General features: G+C 42.8%; 1 protein-coding gene across 6 annotated transcripts in view; it reads right to left on the bottom strand.

The window, feature by feature from the left end:
- The window catches only part of kiaa0586 (KIAA0586 ortholog), a 667,340-nt gene that overhangs the window by 277,165 nt on the left and 368,112 nt on the right, over window positions 1–22,063 (bottom strand). For all 6 annotated transcript variants that reach the window (XR_005946263.1, XM_041214268.1, XM_041214267.1 and 3 more), the window contains 3 exons: window positions 18,244–18,507; window positions 6,038–6,230; window positions 2,880–3,083 (listed from right to left, as the gene is read on the bottom strand). Coding sequence is in view for 5 of the 6 variants with exons in the window: in XM_041214268.1 (XP_041070202.1) it covers window positions 2,880–3,083; window positions 6,038–6,230; window positions 18,244–18,507 (661 nt within the window). In the remaining variant the exon portion in view is untranslated. The remainder of the gene's footprint in view (window positions 1–2,879; window positions 3,084–6,037; window positions 6,231–18,243; window positions 18,508–22,063) is intronic.

Consider the following 22,063-nt stretch of genomic DNA (forward strand, 5'->3'; position numbering starts at 1 on the left):
GTTCCAGGTTATTACCGTTCGCTGCATAAAAAGTTCTTGCTCACATCCCTCTCTATTCCCTTCCCAAAACTATAAATCTGTGTCACCTTGTCCTTGTACCATCAGCTAATGGGAACAGATTTCCTTTGTCTATTATATTTAAACCTGTCATAATCTTGTACCCTCAATCATATCTCCATTCAATCTCCATTGCTCCAAGGATAATAACTCCAGATTCTCCAACATAACCTTGCAACTAAAATCCCTCATCCCCAGAGCCATTCTGGTAAATCTCCTCTGCACCCCCTTTAAGGACTCTTACATTGTTCCTAAGGTGTGGTGACCAGAACTGGATACAATATGTTAGTTGTGGCCTAGAGCTTTATAAAGGTTCAGCATAACTTCCTTGCTTTTGTGCTCAATACCTCCATTTATAAAGTTCAAGATCCCACATACTTTGCTAAATTCTCCCTCAATATGTCCTGATACCTTCAAAGATCTATTCACATGAACCCTCAGTTCTCTCTGTCCCTGCACACTTTTAGAACTGCGCCATTAAATCTATATTGCCTCTTCCTATCTCTTGTGCCAAAATGCATCACCTCATACTTCTGTCTATTAATTTCCATCTGCCACTTGTCTAGCATTCTGCTAACCTATCTATCAACCTGCAGTTTATTGGTATCAGCCTCAATGTTTGCTGTACCTTCAAGTTTGAAATCATGGCAACTTTTTAAATTTTACTCTGTATTCCAAAATACATCTCATTTATATTTATATATCAAAACTGCAGCGGTCCTAGCAATGATCCTTGGGGAACATCACTGTCTAACTACTTCCAGTCTTGACTTCTTGTTTTCTGTCCTTAAGCCAAAATTTTATCCAAGCTGACACTGACCCTCCTATGTTATGAGCTTCAATTTTGCTCACCAGCCTTTTATATGATACTTCATCAAACACTTTCTTAAAATCCATACAGCCAACACCCACCACATTCCCCTCATCAATCTTTTCTGTTACTCCATCAAAAAATTCACTTGGAATAGTCAAACACAATCTCCATTTACAAACCTGAGCTGGTTCTCCTTAATTAATTCAAACCTCTCTAAGTGCTTGTTAATTTTTTCCCTCATTATTGTTTCTAAAACTTTTTCCACCACTGATGTTAAACCCACCAGCTAGGAATATCCATACATGCTTATTGAAAAGGGTGTCACACTTGCCACTTTCCAGTCCTCTGGCACTCTCCCTTATCTGGAAGATTGGAAAATTATGGCAACTCTTTCCACTATCGCCACTCCTCATTTTCCCCAGCAAACTAGGATGCCAAGCCATCCAGACTGGGTGACTTATCCACTAAGCATAGCCAACCTTTCTAGTACATACTGCCCATTAATTTTCATCTTATTCATTAACTCTACCATCTCCGCCTCTACCGCTATTTTGTCAGCACCCTCTTTCTTAGTAAATATTGATACAATGTATTCATTAAGTTTTCTAGCCTTTTCCTGTGCCTCTTTGCCCCTAATAGCATCACCTCTTAGTATCCACTTACTATTAAATACTAGTAGATTTTGAGATCCCTTTTATGTTAACTGCCCCATGGGATCCTTTACGCTCACTTGATAGGGCATCAGTTTAATGTCTCATCCAAAAGGCAGCACCATGCCCTCAGTACTGCCCTGAAGTGTCAGTCTAGATGATGTGCTGAAATTTCTGGAGTGAGTGTATGAACCACAATCTTCTGTCTTAGAGGCGAGAGCGCGACTGCTGAGTCAGGCCAACACAAGCAATGTCTTTCTTTACACAAATTTGATTGTTTCTGTAGGAAAAAGCAATGATAATGAACCAGGTGCATTCTCTCTTTGACAACGTCTCTACCAATCAGAGTCCACTTGCCAACCAATCAGCACTTTCTTCGCATGCGGTATAAATTGCTGTTCCTTTTACAATTGGTATTCTTGTGAATTCTGTCCTGATGAGCACAAGATCAAAAGCTTTGACAGAATGTCTCTTTTTCAGCAATACTCAATTTTTAGTTACTTCCACATGGTAATCTTGTTCTTGTCTCCACATAGCAAAGCAATTTATTTCTTTGGAACCAATTTTTCCAATTTTTTTCTACATCTTAGAATAATCCATTCTATGTTACACCATTGCTTGCATGCAAACCAACTATCAGACAATGCACCGACATTTCAAAGATCAAGTATGAGTAAAATGTTACTAACTGGTTTTTGGAGTGCACTATTTTGATATAAACAGGAAAGAAAAGCAATGCTGTTGCACTCAGCTAGAGAGTGGAGGCGATGGAACCTCCTTCAAGACACTAGCAAACATAGTCAAAAGTAGTGCACTCAAACTGACATGTGCTTACACTGCTACAGCATTAGCAACTCCAGTTCTCTGATTTCAGTGGCCTGCTCAGACATGCAGCACAACCCGTGGAAGAATATTAAATGGGACCATCATGGGATGGAGCGGCAATAGTACCTTATTAAGGATCAACTGTTAGTAATGTCATTAAGCAGTTTCTAGTAAATTATTTAAAATGTTGTGTATGCTACTCCCTGAACAATTTCCTGTTATGATTTTTGGTCATGTTTTTATGTCAACATTTCACATAATCCATAAACATGGAAATTCTGTCTGTTATTATTTGTCTGTGATCATCTAGAGATATTGGCTCAGGAGAGGTGTGAGTTTCTGAAGTCTCCTTTCCAACTCCATCTTCATCTTATCTATAAATAAGTTCATCAACTGACCAAATTGTCCTGAAAAATAGAGAACCAATCTTTTGCAGGAAGAATACACAAGACAACACAATGACCAAATCTAAACTTTACCATTTTGGAACAGCAATACCCACACCTTATAATCAAGTTTCATTTTGAACCTACCGAGGGCAATTGCCATTGGGACAAGATGTCCTTCAACTGGGCCTGAAATAGGTGATGTAGATGTTATACGATGTGATGGACTAAACAGGTATTGACTGTTCTGAAAATTTGGAACAGAAATATGCCGCTTTCTCTCTGGGCTGGTTACGGCTGTCTTGAGTGCAAACAGAGTGGTTTGTGTTCTAGCAGATTTCACCTTGACACCTAGTAAAATAGCAAAAAGGTTATGAGACATCAGCAATAAATTTATGGCATTAGATATAGAGAAACCTTTTCACTGAAGGTTATAGCTGCTCAATATTAAAACCTGTGAGCCTATAATTCCCAAGAAAATTTTCCCTATATTTGGAGTGCTGTATCCCAGAGGGTCCAGTATGCAGTTTCAAACTTAGACAAACTAGTGGATAAATTGGGTAGCTCCCAAAAGCAGGAGTGGGGACTGCAATTTGCAATTAATCTGTACCTATTGTTTGCACTGCAGGGAGCATATCAACTTCTTGCTGCCTGCTCATTTCCATGATCTCTGCAACCAGTCTGCTTTAACTGTGTTATTCTTGGCAAGAAGCCAATATTGTGAGTGGCTAGCACCACTTAAAATTAGCCTGATTGCCTAATGTCAGCTTGATTCTATTAGAAGGGAGGTATATTATGGCTGGAACAGGTGGTAACACTCATGATAGAAGAGAATTCTTGGCCCAGGAAAGAGTGAGAAATGGCATGACAGAGGAGAAGCCAAGCTCCAAGGTTTTCCCAATGATGCACTGGAAGCCTCAGTGGAGAAGGTGGAATGGAGAGATATTCTGTACCGTCAGGGGGGAAGAAAATCATGTAGCGCTGCTTGCAAATTAGACAATGTAGATTTCCTAAGGGCAGGCAGTGCTGGAGGCAGTGCAGCTGACATGACGTTCTTCAGTGATGTCATCAGGGCTCAGACGAAGGCTTCAATGGGGTAGCCTGCAAAGAACACTGCTGGTATGCAGAATAAAATAAAAGCAAAATACTGCAGAAGCTAGAAATCTGAAACAAAAACAGGAAATGCTGGATGGTTCTGAGGGAGTTATAGGGACTCGAAACTTTAACTCCCTCTTTCTCTCCACAGATGCTGTTAGACCTGCTGAGTTTTTCCAGCATTTTCTGCAGAATGAAATGCTTGGTGCATTGGGAAGCTTGTGAGAAAGTCTGTGGTTAATACTATGGGACATGGAGGAGTCCTGTACCAATGTGGCATAGGGCACTGCACAGAGCTTAGATAGCTGCCTTTAAATAGACAGCCTTAGTGACATGCAACGGTAGACTGTGAAATTTTATAAATATCTCTAGCTTCAGCCTGGGAGGAGCCAGACACATAAAAGTTCATTGCCACAATCACCTTCACAGCCAATGGCAATATAATCCTTTCCCTGTTCTGAGATTGCAGTTGTGGCTGCAACAGTGGCAGTTTTCAGTGAGGAAGTCCATGATCAAGCACGGACATCTCACATATTGCTTGAGGCTCAGGTAGGAGAATTGGTCCTTGAAAATCTTGAATGGTTGGCCCCTGCAGAGTGCCCTTCTCCTCCTCCTCCCTCTTCCAGCTGCTTGTCTTTCTCTGCATGACCAATGCTTATTCTCCAGTAATGCTCCATTCCATGTCTAGCAGCAACTGGCTTATGAGGGGCCCTGAAGTCAGCAAAAGCTCCTTCAGCACCTGCCACATCACTCCCTGTAGTTTTTACCAACTTGAAGCAACAATAGGAAGCATCAAAAACTTCTTGAATCATAGCAATAGCCAGAAGAAATCAACCAGTAACTAAACTGTAAGTGGTTGATGATCCTTTTAAATAGCACTAGTTGGGGTTCCTTTCTGCTTTTCAATGTGTGTTCAATTATGTGGGATTAAGAGCTGGCATTAACCGGAGCATACAGCTCTAAAGGGGCATCACTAGTGTCAAATCAGCTAGCATGCTTATTGACATCATGATCTGTCCGTTCTGTATAATGCTGGTGGTTGTCCACTGTGCACGCACCAATATATCTTGCAGAGAAATTTGCCCGACAAGTGTGCGTGTGTGGCATGAATGCATTTTGAAGCTCCAAGGACACTCTTAGTGCCCAAAAAATGGGTGCTAATGAGCTCAATTTCTCACTAGAACTATCCAAGCACAGGAGTATATAAAGCCACACAATCTGATGTCACACTTAATGTTCCATCTATTTTCCTTTATGACTGGAAGATTGAACACTTATCTCAGAGCCCAGAACACTTGCACTGCTCTTCCTCTGCTGCTGCAGAATCATATTTCACTCAAAAATATTCATATAAAATGTTTTAAAATAAATTTGTTTCTCAAATGAAAATAGTGCATAGCATTCTTACAGTAGTTGTGAAACAGTTAAATCGACTGTTTTTGGAGATTTGATCGTCAAATGCACAGACGCACTAAAGTGATGAAACTTAGTTGATTTCTAAGTCTTCCTACTGTTGAGTTTCTAAATGCATTGCCTTGCTACATGAAAACTGCTGCACAAATGCAAGTTGTTGTTATGCATAGAAGCCTGGGAGGAGGTTGTCTGCAAATTGTTTCAACCACAAATTGGTAAGAAGTGACTCAAATACTTAGTCTGTTTTATGTCATCTTCCTTTCCTCCATGTTTCTTACTTTAGCTTGTTCCATTTACAAAAATTTAAAGGCTACTTCTATCATCAAAAAAGCCCAATCTAATTTTATTAAAATTAAAAATGCTAAGAAGTCAACTACAACTAGATCTTATGAAGCTCAGCAAAATATGGTAGCTTGCATCTGATTAAGCTTCCTTTGAAGTGAGCTTGGTAAGTTTTCTCCCCTGAAAACACAAATATATACATGATTAGGAATAAAATGAATAAATTATTGCAGACATCTTCATGTATTACCAAGCCATTCATTGTTGCTGTAATTAAACACATCTGGTAATGACCTACTTAATGGTAAATCAGCATCATTATGGTCTCTTCATTTAATTAAATGCAGATTCAAATTGGAGGGAAAATCAGATTAAAATGTGCAAGTCTTGCCTGACTGATTAAACAGAACCAGACTTGTGAGGCATTTCCTAAAGCCAGAACAGCAGAACAAATGTGAGGAACAACGTAACTGGTAAAACATGAAACACAATTTACAATGATACAAATCACTCACCCTTAATATTCTCAATCATTTTAGGCCTCTGAGGTTTGGATTTAGGTATAGGAGAGTTCACCCTCAGATAAGGGCCTTTTTTATAAGTGCTGCAATGTCCCTGATAAACTGCCTTTCCATATATTCTTCTGAGATAATCTTCACTTTGCAACACTGGGTCTATCGAAGTAATCCCATCCAGATCAGCAGATACCTGTATCAGAAAACACAAAATTAACTTTATGCATGTTTGTCAACTTCAAGGTTTAATTATTCACACACATTGGGCTGAATTTCCATCTCCAAAGGAGGTACAAATAGGGTTTCAATATGCTGAACTTAGTTTTGTTTTGCAGGAAAAACAATTTTCCTCTGCCCAGCGAATTCCTCGCGATTTTTGTGTGGCCCTTTCGTAGATCAGGAAGGCCCTGGGTGCAAAATGCACACACATCTCTTCAAAGGTCAGGGTCCCCATTGGGGGCATCAAAGGAAAATTGTATTTACTCCCACACACAATTTTCAAGTGCTGGTGTAGGTTTCAGAAGCCCTAAAAAATGCACAACCTTGGAGAGTTCATGATCACCGGGGGAAGCCTGCTAAAGTCAGGAACATTCTGAAAGGTAAGTATAAAATGTTTTAATGCCTTCAAATGTCACTATTAGATGCTGTAGTATAATGTAGATGTGTTTTTAAAGGAGTGATACATCATAGGGCTCTGTCCTGCAATCGTAAGTTGACCATTATATTGACCATCAAGGTGTAACTGTTGACATGTATTATGGTACTTTTTCCATTGGAGCAAATGCCACAATGAACTTTATCCAATGGTAAAAGTACCATTATGCATTCAAAAATATGGGAAAATGAGTTATAAAACCCTCCACATCATGTTTGGCACTGGGACTTAAATGTACAGACGGCTCTGACAATGAAAAAAATCCCCTGCTTTTGAAAGTTTAAAGTAATCTCTGCACCGGCTCCCTTCCATTGATTGCTTTGAAATGCAAACAACACCATCTGTTCTTTCAATTTCAGTTTTTGGAGTTGGACAGCTAATGTTTTGATAGCTGTGGTCATTATGAATGCTTGGCTGAGTTCCAAAAGCCAATGGTCCATTAACAGAGCTGTTCAGGAGGATGACAGACATTTTTACAAGGTTCCAATAACACACTCTGCTTTTGATGTGATTTCGACTTACTGGCCATTTGCTAACATAACATAATATCTACTTAAAGGATTAACTTATTTTTCGATGGAAAAAGTTTTTTTGCAGTATCAATGGCAGTGTGTTTGAATGATAGTTTTCTTAGATTGTCATGGGTTTAATTTTTTTCAACTGCCTTCAAAAGAATCCCATTGCTTTGCCTGGCTTGTGTGGAATGTCCAATGGATACTGCATGAATGGCTATGGAGGATACATGGGGGACATAGAGTGAGTGTGGAAGTGGCAAAGAGATATGAGGAGCATGGGGGATCTGAGGGGATATAGGGTGGCATGGGAACTGAGGGTGCATGGGGTGACATAGGGGATGAGTGCAGGGGGCAATGGATGAGTGTTAGGAGGCCTTTAAATAATGTTGTAAGCTAGGCTGCTGTCTCCAAAAACAGAGGGAACATACTCCTCCTGCACTCCATCACGACTTGCAAAATGTAATGCAAACCCGAACCCTGTATGAAAAGACAAATATCCTGTGCAAAATCGCACATGAGTTGGGTGTGCATTTCGGAAGGTAGAAAAGTGAGCAGGCCAGGTTTTCCACAGCCCACATGAAAATCCGGGCATAAGCTCGGAAGTTAACCAATCAAGCCCCCATTTTTAACTCCAAATGTGTATGCATGGGTGAATGCAGGATGGTTGATGTAGGTTGATCTGATTAAATAGCCATTCCTAAAACTGTCTCCTATTTTCCTCCTCTTCACCACCACCAATGAAGTTGGCTGCCCACCCACTGCACTTCCTGAGCAAGGTAAATGCTGCCAAGGGAGCAGATTGGGAATATAACTAACTTCCTTCTGTCGCTACCACTGGACCACTAAAAGAAAAGATTGACAGAAGGAGAATATAAGAGGGCAGTAATTGTGGGAAGCAGGAGCAGGTGAGAGGTCTGATGCCCTCCCAGAACTTCTACAACTGCCTATTTTTTGGCTTTGGAATTCTCTCCTTGAGCAATTTAGAATACAGTAAATTTTGAGAACATCTGCCCGCTTTATCAATTTTCTTGACCATTTCAGGTGCTGCAAGTGCTCCCCTGAAGCAGCAAGTCATTTTCCTCCTCATAGTGGCAGATCCCCAATGCAAAAGCATAATTAGCTGACCATGACCCAGAAAAATGCAACACTCCAAAAATGGAAGTGGGTTGGGTTGGTTGGAAGAAGTCCCATTCCACCCCAACCCACTTCTTGCAGCAATGTCCCCCAATCTTTGCATCATACTGTTCACTCTTTCATGATTGCTAATGTTTTGAGTAAATAGGTGAATTAATTGTAAATTATTTTTAAAAATCAGTATGGAGCAAAATCACTAGTTGTATTACAGATATATAAGATAATAAGGTCCATTGGTAATAAAGTTGTTTCATTGACGATGAAAAAGTATTTGATCGTGTTTATCACTAAAAGCTAATAGACGCATTGCTGAAGTGTGACGTTGACAGCAAAGTTGTGAGATCTATCCAGAGCCTATGTTGGAACCAAATAGTGAGCATCAGGCTAGAAGATGGACAATCAGATATGTTTCAAATAAAGAGAGGAGTATGACAAGGCTGTGTACTGTTGCCAAAATTACTCAATCTGTACACAGAACAAATATTCAGAGGGCAGAATTTTGCCATCGGCGAGCAGGGGGCATGGCACGTTCGCCGACGCGGGATGACGTTGGGCGGACCCCCGACATCATCCTGCCCCTTTTAAATTTTCAGGAAGACGGGGGCGCAGCAAAATCAGCTGCAGGCCCGCCGACCTGTCAATGGCCAATTGAGGCCATTGACAGTATCATTTAAACAATTAAAGGACCTGCCCGTCCAACATTAAGGTTGGCAGGCAGGCCAGGAGCCCCAGTGGCAAATAGAGAAAACATGAAACCTCATCCACAGGTGGGATGAGGTTTCATGCAGGGTGTTAAAAATTTTAATAAAGTTAATCTGTAAATTATGAACATGTCCCACCCCATGTGACATTGTCTCATGAGGGGGACATGTTAGGGAATTTTCTTTTTCTATTTTTAATATTGTTCAAATTGGAAGCGATCTCCCTGAGGCTGCACTTAGCGCAGCGTGAAAGAGTGCACTCTCGCTTTTAGGGAATCCCCTCGCCCACACAAAAGAGGACTGCGCTTCCTGCTGGATGTCATGCTGGGCGGGCCTTAATTGGTCCGCCCACATAAAATGGCGGTGCGGCCCGCTTCACTGGCAGGGATTGGCCCCCCGCGCACCAGAGATTGGATCGGGCCCGCCCGCCCGACAGGCAGAAAATTCTGCCCGGAGAGTTAGATGTACTTCCAGGGTAAAAATTGGGGGCAAGAACATAACTAACTTGCGCTTCACTGACGACACAGTACTGCTTGCAGAATCAGAAGAGGCCCTACAAAATATCATAGATCAAGTAATATCTATAATTTAGAATATGGATTGAGTATGAACACCAAAAAGACAAAAGCAATGGTAGTCAGATGGAATACATTAGAAGAAACTAGAGTGAAGATTGAAGTGGATGGTGTCACACTGGAACAAGTAGATAAGTTTGTCTATTCAGGACAAATGAGAACAGAAGATGGCAGGTGTGATGTAGAAGTTAGGAGAAGGATAGAGGTAGCCTGAAGTAATTTTGTGAAGATGAAAGATTTGTAAACAACAAGAAAATTCAAGCTTTTAACAAAGAAAAAATCCATAAAATGCTACATTTGATCCACTTTCCTGTATGCCTCAGAAACCTGGACAATAAACAAAGATTTGTGGAAGAAAATAGAGGCCTTTGAAATGTGGATACTAAGACATATGCTTAAAATTCCATATACAGACTAAGACAAATGAAGAGCAAAAGGAACTCCAAGAAGTGACATACAGAAAATAAAGTGTCAGTATTTAGGCCATTTAGTCAGAGCTGAAAATCTTGAGATCCCTTCTAGAGTGCAAAGTGGAAGGCAGCAGAAAGAGGGGTTGACTTAGGTATGATTGGATGATGACGTCAAAAAGTGGTTGCAGACGAGCTACAATGGACATGTGAGGATGGCGAGAGACAGACAAGCATGACAGCAGAACTCCTGATAGGAGTAGCTACAAGCAGCAGCAGCAAGTAACAGAGTAAGAGACTGGAAGATTTTCTTCACTTAGTATATTTCTGTGAAATGCATATCCAGTCAAATTCCTAGCTTTTATTTAAATCCCCATATTTTCCTCCCCATTATCTATACTAATAGATTTGTAATATAAAGTCAATTTTTCAACTGAAAACTTTCATTGTCTGCCAATGCAAGTAACAGTGATGACTGTCCCCAATTTTCATCTGAAAGTGTAAATCTATGATTTGTTTCTGGAATGGGTCAATTTAAAATCTTATTCAATAATGTAAAATTTGAATAAGAATACTTCATTGAAGCCATTAGTAAGCATGCCCAGTATTAAACTGAACCAAGGTTGGGTCCTCAACCAGTGCTTAACTCAGCTGACAGTAAGTAGGGCTCAAAACAAAAACAGAATTACCTGGAAAAACTCAGCAGGTCTGGCAGCATCAGCGGAGAAGAAAAGAGTTGACGTTTCGAGTCCTCATGACCCTTCGACAGAACTTGAGTTCGAGTCCAAGAAAGAGTTGAAATATAAGCTGGTTTAAGGTGTGTGTGTGGGGGGCAGAGAGATAGAGAGACAGAGAGGTGGAGGGGGGGGTGTGGTTGTAGGGACAAACAAGCAGTGATAGAAGCAGATCATCAAAAGATGTCAACGACAATAGTACAATAGAACACATAGGTGTTAAAGTTAAAGTTGGTGAAATTATCTAAACGAATGTGCTAATTAAGAATGGATGGTAGGGCACTCAAGGTATTGCTCTAGTGGGGGTTTTTTTTTATAATGGAAATAGATGGGAAAAGGAAAATCTTTATAATTTATTGGAAAAAAAAAGGAAGGGGGAAACAGAAAGGGGGTGGGGATGGGGGAGGGAGCTCATGACCTAAAGTTGTTGAATTCAATATTCAGTCCGGAAGGCTGTAAAGTCCCTAGTCGGAAGATGAGGTGTTGTTCCTCCAGTTTGCATTGGGCTTCACTGGAACAATACAGCAAGCCAAGGACAGACATGTGGGCAAGAGAGCAGGGTGGAGTGTTAAAATGGCAAGCGACAGGGAGGTTTGGGTCATTCTTGCGGACAGACCGCAGGTGTTCTGCAAAGCGGTCGCCCAGTTTAGGTTTAGTCTCTCCAATGTAGAGGAGACCACATTGGGAGCAAGGAATGCAGTAGACTAAGTTGAGGGAAATGCAAGTGAAATGCTGCTTCACTTGAAAGGAGTGTTTGGGTCCTTGGACGGTGAGGAGAGAGGAAGTGAAGGGGCAGGTGTTGCATCTTTTGCGTGGGCATGGGGTGGTGCCATAGGAGGGGGTTGAGGAGTAGGGGGTGATGGAGGACTGGACCAGGGTGTCCCGGAGGGAGCGATCCCTACGGAATGCCGATAAGGGGGGTGAAGGGAAGATGAGTTTGGTGGTGGCATCATGCTGGAGTTGGCGGAAATGGCAGAGGATGATCCATTGAATGCGGAGGCTGCTGGGGTGATAAGTGAGGACAAGGGGGACCCTATCATGTTTCTGGGAGGGAGGAGAAGGCATGAGGGCGGATGCGCGGGAGATGGGCCAGACACGGTTGAGGGCCCTGTCAAAGACCGTGGGTGGAAAACCTCGGTTAAGGAAGAAGGAGGACATGTCAGAGGAACTATTTTTGAATGTAGCATCATCGGAACAGATGCGACGGAGGCAAAGGAACTGAGAGAATGGGATGGAGTCCTTACAGGAAGCGGGGTGTGAGGAGCTGTAGTCGAGATAGCTGTGGGAGTCGGTGGGTTTTTAATGGATATTGGTGGACAGTCTATCACCAGAGATTGAGACAGAGAGGTCAAGGAAGGGAAGGGAAGTGTCAGAGATGGACCACGTGAAAATGATGGAGGGGTGGAGATTGGAAGCAAAATTAATAAATTTTTCCAAGTCCTGACGAGAGCATGAAGCGGCATCGAAGTAATCATCGATGTACCGGAGAAAGAGTTGTGGAAGGGGGCCGGAGTAGGACTGCAACAAGGAATGTTCCACATACCCCATAAAGAGACAGGCACAGCTAGGGCCCATGCGGGTACCCATAGCCACACCTTTTATTTGGAGGAAGTGAGAGGAGTTGAAGGAGAAATTGTTCAGTGTGAGAACAAGTTCAGCCAGATGGAGGAGAGTAGTGGTGGATGGGGATTGTTCGGGCCTCTGTTCGAGGAAGAAGCTAAGGGCCCTCAGACCATCCTGGTGGGGGATGGAGGTGTAGAGGGATTGGACGTCCATGGTGAAGAGGAAGCGGTTGGGGCCAGGGAACTGGAAATTGTTGATGTGACGTAAGGTGTCAGAGGAATCACGGATGTAGGTGGGAAGGGACTGGACAAGGGGAGAGAGAAGGGAGTCGAGATAACGAGAAATGAGTTCTGTGGGGCAGGAGCAAGCTGACACGATCGGTCTACCGGGGCAGTTCTGTTTGTGGATTTTGGGTAGGAGATAGAAGCGGGCCGTCCGAGGTTGGGCGACTATCAGGTTGGAAGCTGTGGGAGGGAGATCCCCAGAGGAGATGAGGTCAGTGACAGTTCTGGAAACAATGGCTTGATGTTCAGTGGTGGGGTCATGGTCCAGGGAGAGGTAGGAGGAAGTGTCTGCGAGTTGACGCTCAGCCTCCGCGAGGTAGAGGTCAGTGCGCCAGACAACAACAGCATCATCCTTGTCAGTGGGTTTGATGACAATGTTAGGGTTGGACCTGAGAGAATGGAGTGCAGTAAGTTCAGAGAGAGACAGGTTAGAATGGGTGAGAGGAGCAGAGAAATTGAGACGAATAATGTCGCGCCGACAGTTCTCAATGAAAAGATCGAGAGAAGGTAAGAATCCAGAGGGAGGGGTCCAGGTGGAGGGAGAATATTGGAGATGGGTAAAAGGATCCATTGAACTGGGAGAGGACTCCTGCCCAAAGAAGTGAGCCCGGAGTCGCCCAACCTCAGACGGCCCGCTTCTATCTCCTACCCAAAATCCACAAACAGAACTGCCCCGGTAGACCAATCGTCTCAGCTTGCTCCTGCCCCACAGAACTCATTTCTTGTTATCTTGACTCCCTTCTATCTCCCCTTGTCCAGTCCCTTCCCACCTACATCCGTGATTCCTCTGACACCTTACGTCACATCAACAATTTCCAGTTCCCTGGCCCCAACCGCTTCCTCTTCACCATGGACGTCCAATCCCTCTACACCTCCATCCCCCACCAGGATGGTCTGAGGGCCCTTAGCTTCTTCCTCGAACAGAGGCCCGAACAATCCCCATCCACCACTACTCTCCTCCGTCTGGCTGAACTTGTTCTCACGCTGAACAATTTCTCCTTCAACTCCTCTCACTTCCTCCAAATAAAAGGTGTGGCTATGGGTACCCGCATGGCCCCAGCTATGCCTGTCTCTTTATGGGGTATGTGGAACATTCCTTGCTGCAGTCCTACTCCGGCCCCCTTCCACAACTCTTTCTCCGGTACATCGATGATTACTTCGGTGCCGCTTCATGCTCTCGTCAGGACTTGGAAAAATTTATTAATTTTGCTTCCAATCTCCACCCCTCCATCATTTTCACGTGGTCCATCTCTGACACTTCCCTTCCCTTCCTTGACCTCTCTGTCTCAATCTCTGGTGATAGACTGTCCACCAATATCCATTACAAACCCACCGACTCCCACAGCTATCTCGACTACAGCTCCTCACACCCCGCTTCCTGTAAGGACTCCATCCCATTCTCTCAGTTCCTTCGCCTCCGTCGCATCTGTTCCGATGATGCTACCTTCAAAAACAGTTCCTCTGACATGTCCTCCTCCTTCCTTAACCGAGGTTTTCCACCCACGGTCTTTGACAGGGCCCTCAACAGTGTCTGGCCCATCTCCCGCGCATCCGCCCTCACGCCTTCTCCTCCCTCCCAGAAACATGATAGGGTCCCCCTTGTCCTCACTTATCACCCCACCAGCCTCCGCATTCAAAGGATCATCCTCCACCATTTCCGCCAACTCCAGCATGATGCCACCACCAAACACATCTTCCCTTCACCCCCCTTATCGGCATTCCGTAGGGATCGCTCCCTCCGGGACACCCTGGTCCAGTCCTCCATCACCCCCTACTCCTCAACCCCCTCCTATGGCACCACCCCATGCCCACGCAAAAGATGCAACACCTGCCCCTTCACTTCCTCTCTCCTCACCGTCCAAGGACCCAATCACTCCTTTCAAGTGAAGCAGCATTTCACTTGCATTTCCCCCAACTTAGTCTACTGTATTCGTTGCTCGCAATGTGGTCTCCTCTACATTGGAGAGACCAAACGTAAACTGGGCAACCGCTTTGCAGAACACCTGCGGCCTGTCCGCAAGAATGACCCAAACCTCCCTGTCGCTTGCCATTTTAACACTCCACCCTGCTCTCTTGCCCACATGTCTGTCCTTGGCTTGCTGCATTGTTCCAGTGAAGCCCAACGCAAACTGGAGGAACAACACCTCATCTTCCGACTAGGGACTTTACAGCCTTCCGGACTGAATATTGAATTCAACAACTTTAGGTCGTGAGCTCCCTCCCCCATCCCCACCCCCTTTCTGTTTCCCCCTTCCATTTTTTTTTCCAATAAATTATAAAGATTTTCCTTTTCCCACCTATTTTCATTATTTTAAAAAAAAACCCCACTAGAGCTATACCTTGAGTGCCCTACCATCCATTCTTAATTAGCACATTCGTTTAGATAATATCACCAACTTTATCTTTAACACCTATGTGTTCTATTGTACTATTGTCGTTGACATCTTTTGATGATCTGCTTCTATCACTGCTTGTTTGTCCCTACAACCTCACCACCCCCCCCCACCTCTCTGTCTCTCTATCTCTCTGCCCCCCACACACACACCTTAAACCAGCTTATATTTCAACTCTTTCTTGGACTCGAACTCAAGTTCTGTCGAAGGGTCATGAGGACTCGAAACGTCAACTCTTTTCTTCTCCGCCGATGCTGCCAGACCTGCTGAGTTTTTCCAGGTAATTCTGTTTTTGTTTTGGATTTCCAGCATCCGCAGTTTTTTTGTTTTTATATCTATAGTAAGTAGGGCTCTACAGTTTATCACAGTGTCTCTGCCCTTGGAGAAAAAAATCAGCCAGGGTTCACCTTTGCTGGGAAGCGCATTTGTGAGCATTAAAAAGACTTTCATTTACATAGTGCTTTATCGAGTCTCTCAGCAAATTATTTTGAAGTGCAGTGATTTATGCAAAGGTAGTAACATTGTGGCAGAACAAATTCCCACACCAATATGATGAATAATCAAATAATCTATCTTTGTTTGGTGAATAGGCCAAATATTCTCTGCTGTGCTTATGCCTTAGGATCTTGAATATCCACATGAATTGCTGGGAGAAAACAACAGGAACTCAGTTCAAAGTCTCATTCAAAGGACAATACCTATGGCAGTCCAGCACTCCCTTAGTACTGCACTGAAGTCTCTGGTTGAATTAAGTGCGTAAATCCTTCAGTGATTCAGGTGAGATCAGCAATAGGCTCAATTGTAATGCTCCCCTTGATTAAATAGTCTGCTGACATCAGGGCAAGATTTTGGGTTTTGGGACTAGACACTGATGCTAGGGTCAAATTAGGTCAAACACCACACTGCATGAGAAAGAGTCATCTGGCAGTGATTTTCCCCAAATTAACCAATTTGTGGCCAGGGGGCAGGCTCACCATCCACTTAAGAATGGAGGCAGGCTCTCAAAGCTGGAGCGCCAATAGGAAGCCATCCAGATCAGAAGTTGCAGTTCAGGTAAGAGAGAGGACACCTCTATCCTGAGGCACCCTCTCTTCAAATTTTAAAACTTTGTAATTAAAAAATACCCCTCAGCATCCTGGCCACCGTTGTGGAGGGGGAACACCTGCACAGCGCAAACTGCAGCCACAGGTGTAGTCAGGCAAGCATGGAGGACTTCAATGCTCGCCTGGAGCTTCGGCCACCTTATCTGCTGCTAAGCAACTGGCCGAGTTCCTGATGAAAATTCTGGTTGGCCTCTGACAATAGGCCTGAAAAGGCTATTTACCCAGCTTAATTAGCCACCCGCTGCCTGTTGGTGGGCAGCCCTGCTGACCCCAACCCCGCCTCCAGCAATATGGCCTGGCTACAGGAGTGTTGGCAAACTAGCATGCCAACCAGTGGCATGGATTTTTGTGCATGCACACCAGCCTATGTACTCTCCCCCATCTGGGTTGAAAATCCTGCCAACTCTCTCGGCTCAATCATTAATTAGGGGATAAATGTACATACAAACATATAAATTAGGAGCAGGAGTTAGCCACTTGGCCCTTCAAGCCTGCTCTGACGTTCAACAAGATCATGGCTGATCTGATTGTAACCTCCCTCCTATCCCCGATAACTTTTCACCCCCTTGTTAATCAAGAATCAATCCAGCTCTGCCTTATAAATATTCAAAGACTCTGCTTCCACTGCCTTTTGAGGAAGAGAGTTCCAAAGACTCTCAACTCTCTGAGAGAAAAAATTCTCCTCATCTCTGTCTTAAATGAGCGACGCCTTATTTTTAAACCGTAACCCCTAGTTCTAGATTCTCCCACAAGAGGAAACATCCTCTCCACTCTTCCAAGACCTCTCAGGGTCTTAAAGGTTTCAATCAAGTCATCTCTTACTCTTCTAAATTCCATTGGATACAAGCCTAACCTGTCTGTCCAACCTTTCCTCATAAGACAACCCACCCATTCCTGGTATTAGCCTAGTAAACCTTCTTTGAACTGCTTCCAATGCATTTACATCTTTCCTTAAATAAGGAGACCAATACTGTACACAGCACTCCAGATGTGGTCTCACCAGTGCTCTGTACAACTAACCTCCCTACTTTTGTATTCAATTCCCCTCGCAATGAACAATAACATTCTATTAGCTTTCCTAATTACTTGCTGTACCTGCACACTAACCTTCTGTGATTCATGCACTAGGACACCCAGATCCCTCTGAATCTCAGAGCTCTGCAATCTCTCACCATTCAGATATACTTATTTTATATTCTTCCTGCCAAAATGGACAATCTCACATTTATTCACATTATACTCCATTTGCCAGGTCTTTGCCCACTCACTTCACCTATCTGTGTCACTTTGTAGCCTTCTAACACCCTCTTCAAAACTTACTTTCTGACCTATCTTTATGTCGTCAGCAAATTTAGCAACCATACCAACCATCCCTTCATCCAGGCCATTTATATAATTTGTAATAAGTTGAGGCCCCAGCACTGATCCCTGTGGCACACCACTCGTTACATTCCACCAACCGGAAAAAGAACCATTTATGGCTACCCTTCGTTTCCTGTTAGCTAGCCAATCTTCTATCTCTGCCAATATGTTACTCCTACACCATGAGCTTTTATTTTCTGCAGAAACCTTTGATGTGGCACTTTATCAAATGCCTTTTGGAGATCTAAGTACAGTATATCCACCAGTTCCCCTTTATCCACAGCACACGTGATTCCTTCAAAGAACTCCAATAGGTTTATTAAACATGGTTTTCCTTTCACAAAACCATGCCTGATTGCCTTAAACTCTTAAGCGCCCTGCTATAACATTTTTAATAATAGCTTCTAACATTTTCCCTTTGACAGATATTAAGCTAACTGGCCTGTAGCCTCCCGCTTGCTGTCTCCCTCCCTTTTTGAATAAAGGATGGAATTTATGGAACCGTGCAACAGTTACCGATAATTGGAAATTTAAAACAGAAGTTTTCCAAAATAATTCATTTAAATTATATTTTTCACCATTATATTCAGTATTTATTTTAATTATATGTCTTAAAAATATTTTGGAACAAATCATGATAAGGCACTCATACTTAATATGACTATTTTCATGCTGTGTTTCTATAAAAACATATCATTAAACTGGATCTTTGAATTAAAGTTTCTTAACATAAGGGTGCAAAATTGAATGACAACGCCTCATAATAGTTATATCCTTTACCTTTGACCTCTGCTCCTTCTGCTGCGATGACTGCATGACAGCCTTGCTTCTCAGGTTTTTACTTCCACAAGGCTCTTTAAACTGCTTCGGCAGATTTCTTGCTGTGCTCAAGGACCTGTTTGCTGTTAACTCTGGTTTATTTTGGCTTTTATCCTTCACATCTTTGTTAAATTTGATAGCCTTGATATCACGTCCTTTCTTCAGCTCCTGTTCTTTTCGCTTTGATGAAACTTTGTGAAGAAAATTCTGCTTTGCAATTTCATTCTAAGTAAGAAATTGTTTATTTATGGATGAGAGATAAATGTTAGGACAAAAACACAAATAAAAACACAAAGATAACCATTCAGAATTTCAGTCTTATTTCTAACACAACAATGATCCTGTACAAAGTATTTAAATATTTCGATGTGCATTTTTCAATTTTCTATCGAGAATGAAATTTAAACAATAAAAGTCATGCTTTCAAAAAAGGGTCTGGGACTAAGTTAGTGCCATGAATATTTTTGATAACTAGGGTACTGTAAAGTGCCTTTTTAAAAAGTGGTAAAGCACCATTATAGTTTACAGACAATAATGTTATAGATTAGTAATGGTACAAAGAGTGTAATGTTTGAAAACTATTTCATATTACTTACCCTCTACACCAGTAAATAATTCTAATCTAACTTTTCCAAGTCTTTCTTCTTATTTGTATTTTTTCATACCAGACACCCTCCTAGGGAGTCTCTGTTGCACCCTTTCTAAACCTTCAATATCCTTCTTTTAGCATGGAACAGAAGACTGCGTTTGGTACTCTAATTGAGGTTTTATATAGGTTCATCATTACCTCTTGGCTTTTATATTCTGTCCAGATAAAACCTAGAAATCCATAAGCTTTTTTTATGCAGCCGTACCAACTTGAGGTGTTGCCTTTAATGCCCTTTGAAACAGTTTGTCATGCCCAGTGAAGACATGTCCTGTTCATCACTTTAAGCATTGACGACATTCAGTATATAATTTTGTGCAACTGTCTTTCTTTTAAAAATTAACACTAAACAGGCTACTAAGATGGCTGCCAAGGGACTTTTGCAATTTCTGCCCTGTCAAAGCATTAACTCATGTCTAAAAATGCCCCTGGAAAGTTCTCAAATGCAAATGGGTTTTTCAAGTGCAAAGTGACCATCCTTACCAGCTCAATGAAAGAGATGTAACAAATAATGGCTGCCAGATGTGCCGGAGCCGTAAGGATGGAATATCAAATAAGGTCTTCCAGTGAACTAATTGTAGCTGATACATTAATGGGTTATCAATCAGTCTCCCATTGTATATCAATCACCCTGGCCCCAAACCAATATGTGAACAATGGAAGGCACTGAAACTTGTCATCATGTGAATGAAATCAGGTGCAGATAAGAAATTTATTATCTAAGAAGCAGAGAGAACCTGGGCAGTCTGCAAAGAACACCAATTGCAGAACACCAGCTGCAGACCATGATAGTAGCACCTATGCTTTTTTAAAAGGCCTGAAGATGTTACATCTTAAAGGTCTCCCCAGCCATTCCTTTTTGGAGTTCACCAGAACAGAAATTTGACCTCCTAGTAAAAAAACACCACAAGTAACCAATTTTGCGATATTCTGAAAAAGCCATCCCCTCAAGGAAATGCTGCAACAATGTTGATATATGACCCCAGCTATGGAAACCACCCGGAATGAACCACCTTCCTCAACAGGCCCCTCAACAACTGTTTTTCCTACGATGAGCCAACATATGAACTATTCTTTTGTTTACACCTTGTAAAAGTATACTATCCTTTTGAACTGTATCTTTCTCAAGTGTGCATGTGTGTGCGGGTGCGTGCATGCATGTGTGAGAGTGAGTGAAGTGGTGTTTAGATTTTCAGGGTGAATTCGTGAATAAATAGTCCTCTTTATTTAAACCCATGAAAACTTGCTGCTGATAGTTTAAAAATTGATCACACACTCAGGGGTTGAGAAGCATACACATCCCTCTTTCCAAAAACATACTTATGGACAGTAAGGGAAAGTGTACGTCCTTTGTCTGTAATACCGTCCTATAAATTCCTCTGCTTTTGCACTGTACCAAGCCTATTTCCATTCAGAACACAATTACTGCTGTTACTTATCTTTTACCAAATGCATCAACTCATATGTAACATTTTTAAACCATCTGCTACCCTAACCCTAATCCATGTTTCATCATAAAAACTCCCTTCGGTCTTCTAAAGAATTAACTAGAGCTCTCTTTTGGTATCATTTAAAATTTTTGACACCGTTCCCTTTAGGCTACAGTATATCCAAATCATTGATGCATAAATTGAACAGAAGTGGCCTCAGAGATGGAACATTACCACCCACTTCAACCAGTCTGAAAAGCTGCACTTAATTCTCTCTCAGTTTTTCTTCATTTTCACCAATCCAGTTTGCTGTTCTCATCCTAATTGCATAAACCTTAATTTTTGCTTTCAAACTCTACCCAGTTGATGGATGCTTTTTCTCCCATCACATCAAAAGAATGAACTAACAACAAATAGCTCAAAAATTCAAGTCTACCCACCCAGATTTGCATTCATTGATCTGTCTTAAAGTAATAATACTTTCTTAATAGATCGTGCTGAATATAGTCTCCTCGACCTGCATAGAAAATCACTTAACCTATTATACTGCCTGGGAATGTGGCATTAATCATACAAAACTATACTCCTGCAGGGGCTGCTGGGACAGATGGGTGGAATTATGCATTCTCTCAGGTCCAACCCTGACATCGTCATCAAACCCGCCGACAAGGGTGGTGCTGTTGTTGACTGGCAAACTGAACTCTACCTCGTGGAGGCTGAGCGTCAACTCGCAGACACTTCCTCCTACCTCTCCCTGGACCATGATCCCACCACTGAACATCAAGCCATTGTTTCCAGGACTGTCACTGACCTCATCTCCTCTGGGGATCTTCCTCCCACAGCTTCCAACCTGATAGTCACCCAACCTCAGAAGGCCCGCTTCTACCACCTACCCAAAATCCACAAACAGAACTGTCCCGGTAGACCGATCGTGTCAGCTTGCTCCTGCCCCACAGAACTCATTTCTCGATATCTTGACTCCCTTCTATCTCCCCTTGTCCAGTCCCTTCCCACCTACATCCGTGATTCCTCTGACACCTTACGTCACATCAACAATTTCCAGTTCCCTGGCCCCAACCGCTTCCTCTTCACCATGGACGTCCAATCCCTCTACACCTCCATCCCCCACCAGGATGGTCTGAGGGCCCTTAGCTTCTTCCTCGAACAGAGGCCCGAACAATCCCCATCCACCACTACTCTCCTCCATCTGGCTGAACTTGTTCTCACACTGAACAATTTCTCCTTCAACTCCTCTCACTTCCTCCAAATAAAAGGTGTGGCTATGGGTACCCGCATGGGCCCCAGCTATGCCTGTCTCTTTATGGGGTATGTGGAACATTCCTTGTTTCAGTCCTACTCCGGCCCCCTTCCACAACTCTTTCTCCGGTACATCGATGATTACTTCGATGCTGCTTCATGCTCTCGTCAGGACTTGGAAAAATTTATTAATTTTGCTTCCAATCTCCACCCCTCCATCATTTTCACGTGGTCCATCTCTGACACTTCCCTTCCCTTCCTTGACCTCTCTGTCTCAATCTCTGGTGATAGACTGTCCACCAATATCCATTACAAGCCTACCGACTCCCACAGCTACCTTGACTACAGCTCGTCACACCCCGCTTCCTGTAAGGACTCAATCCCATTCTCTCAGTTCCTTCGCCTCCGTCGCATCTGTTCCGATGATGCTACATTCAAAAAAGTTCCT

The sequence above is a fragment of the Carcharodon carcharias genome, chromosome 20 (genome assembly GCF_017639515.1).
Source record: "Carcharodon carcharias isolate sCarCar2 chromosome 20, sCarCar2.pri, whole genome shotgun sequence".
Lineage (NCBI taxonomy): Eukaryota > Metazoa > Chordata > Chondrichthyes > Lamniformes > Lamnidae > Carcharodon > Carcharodon carcharias.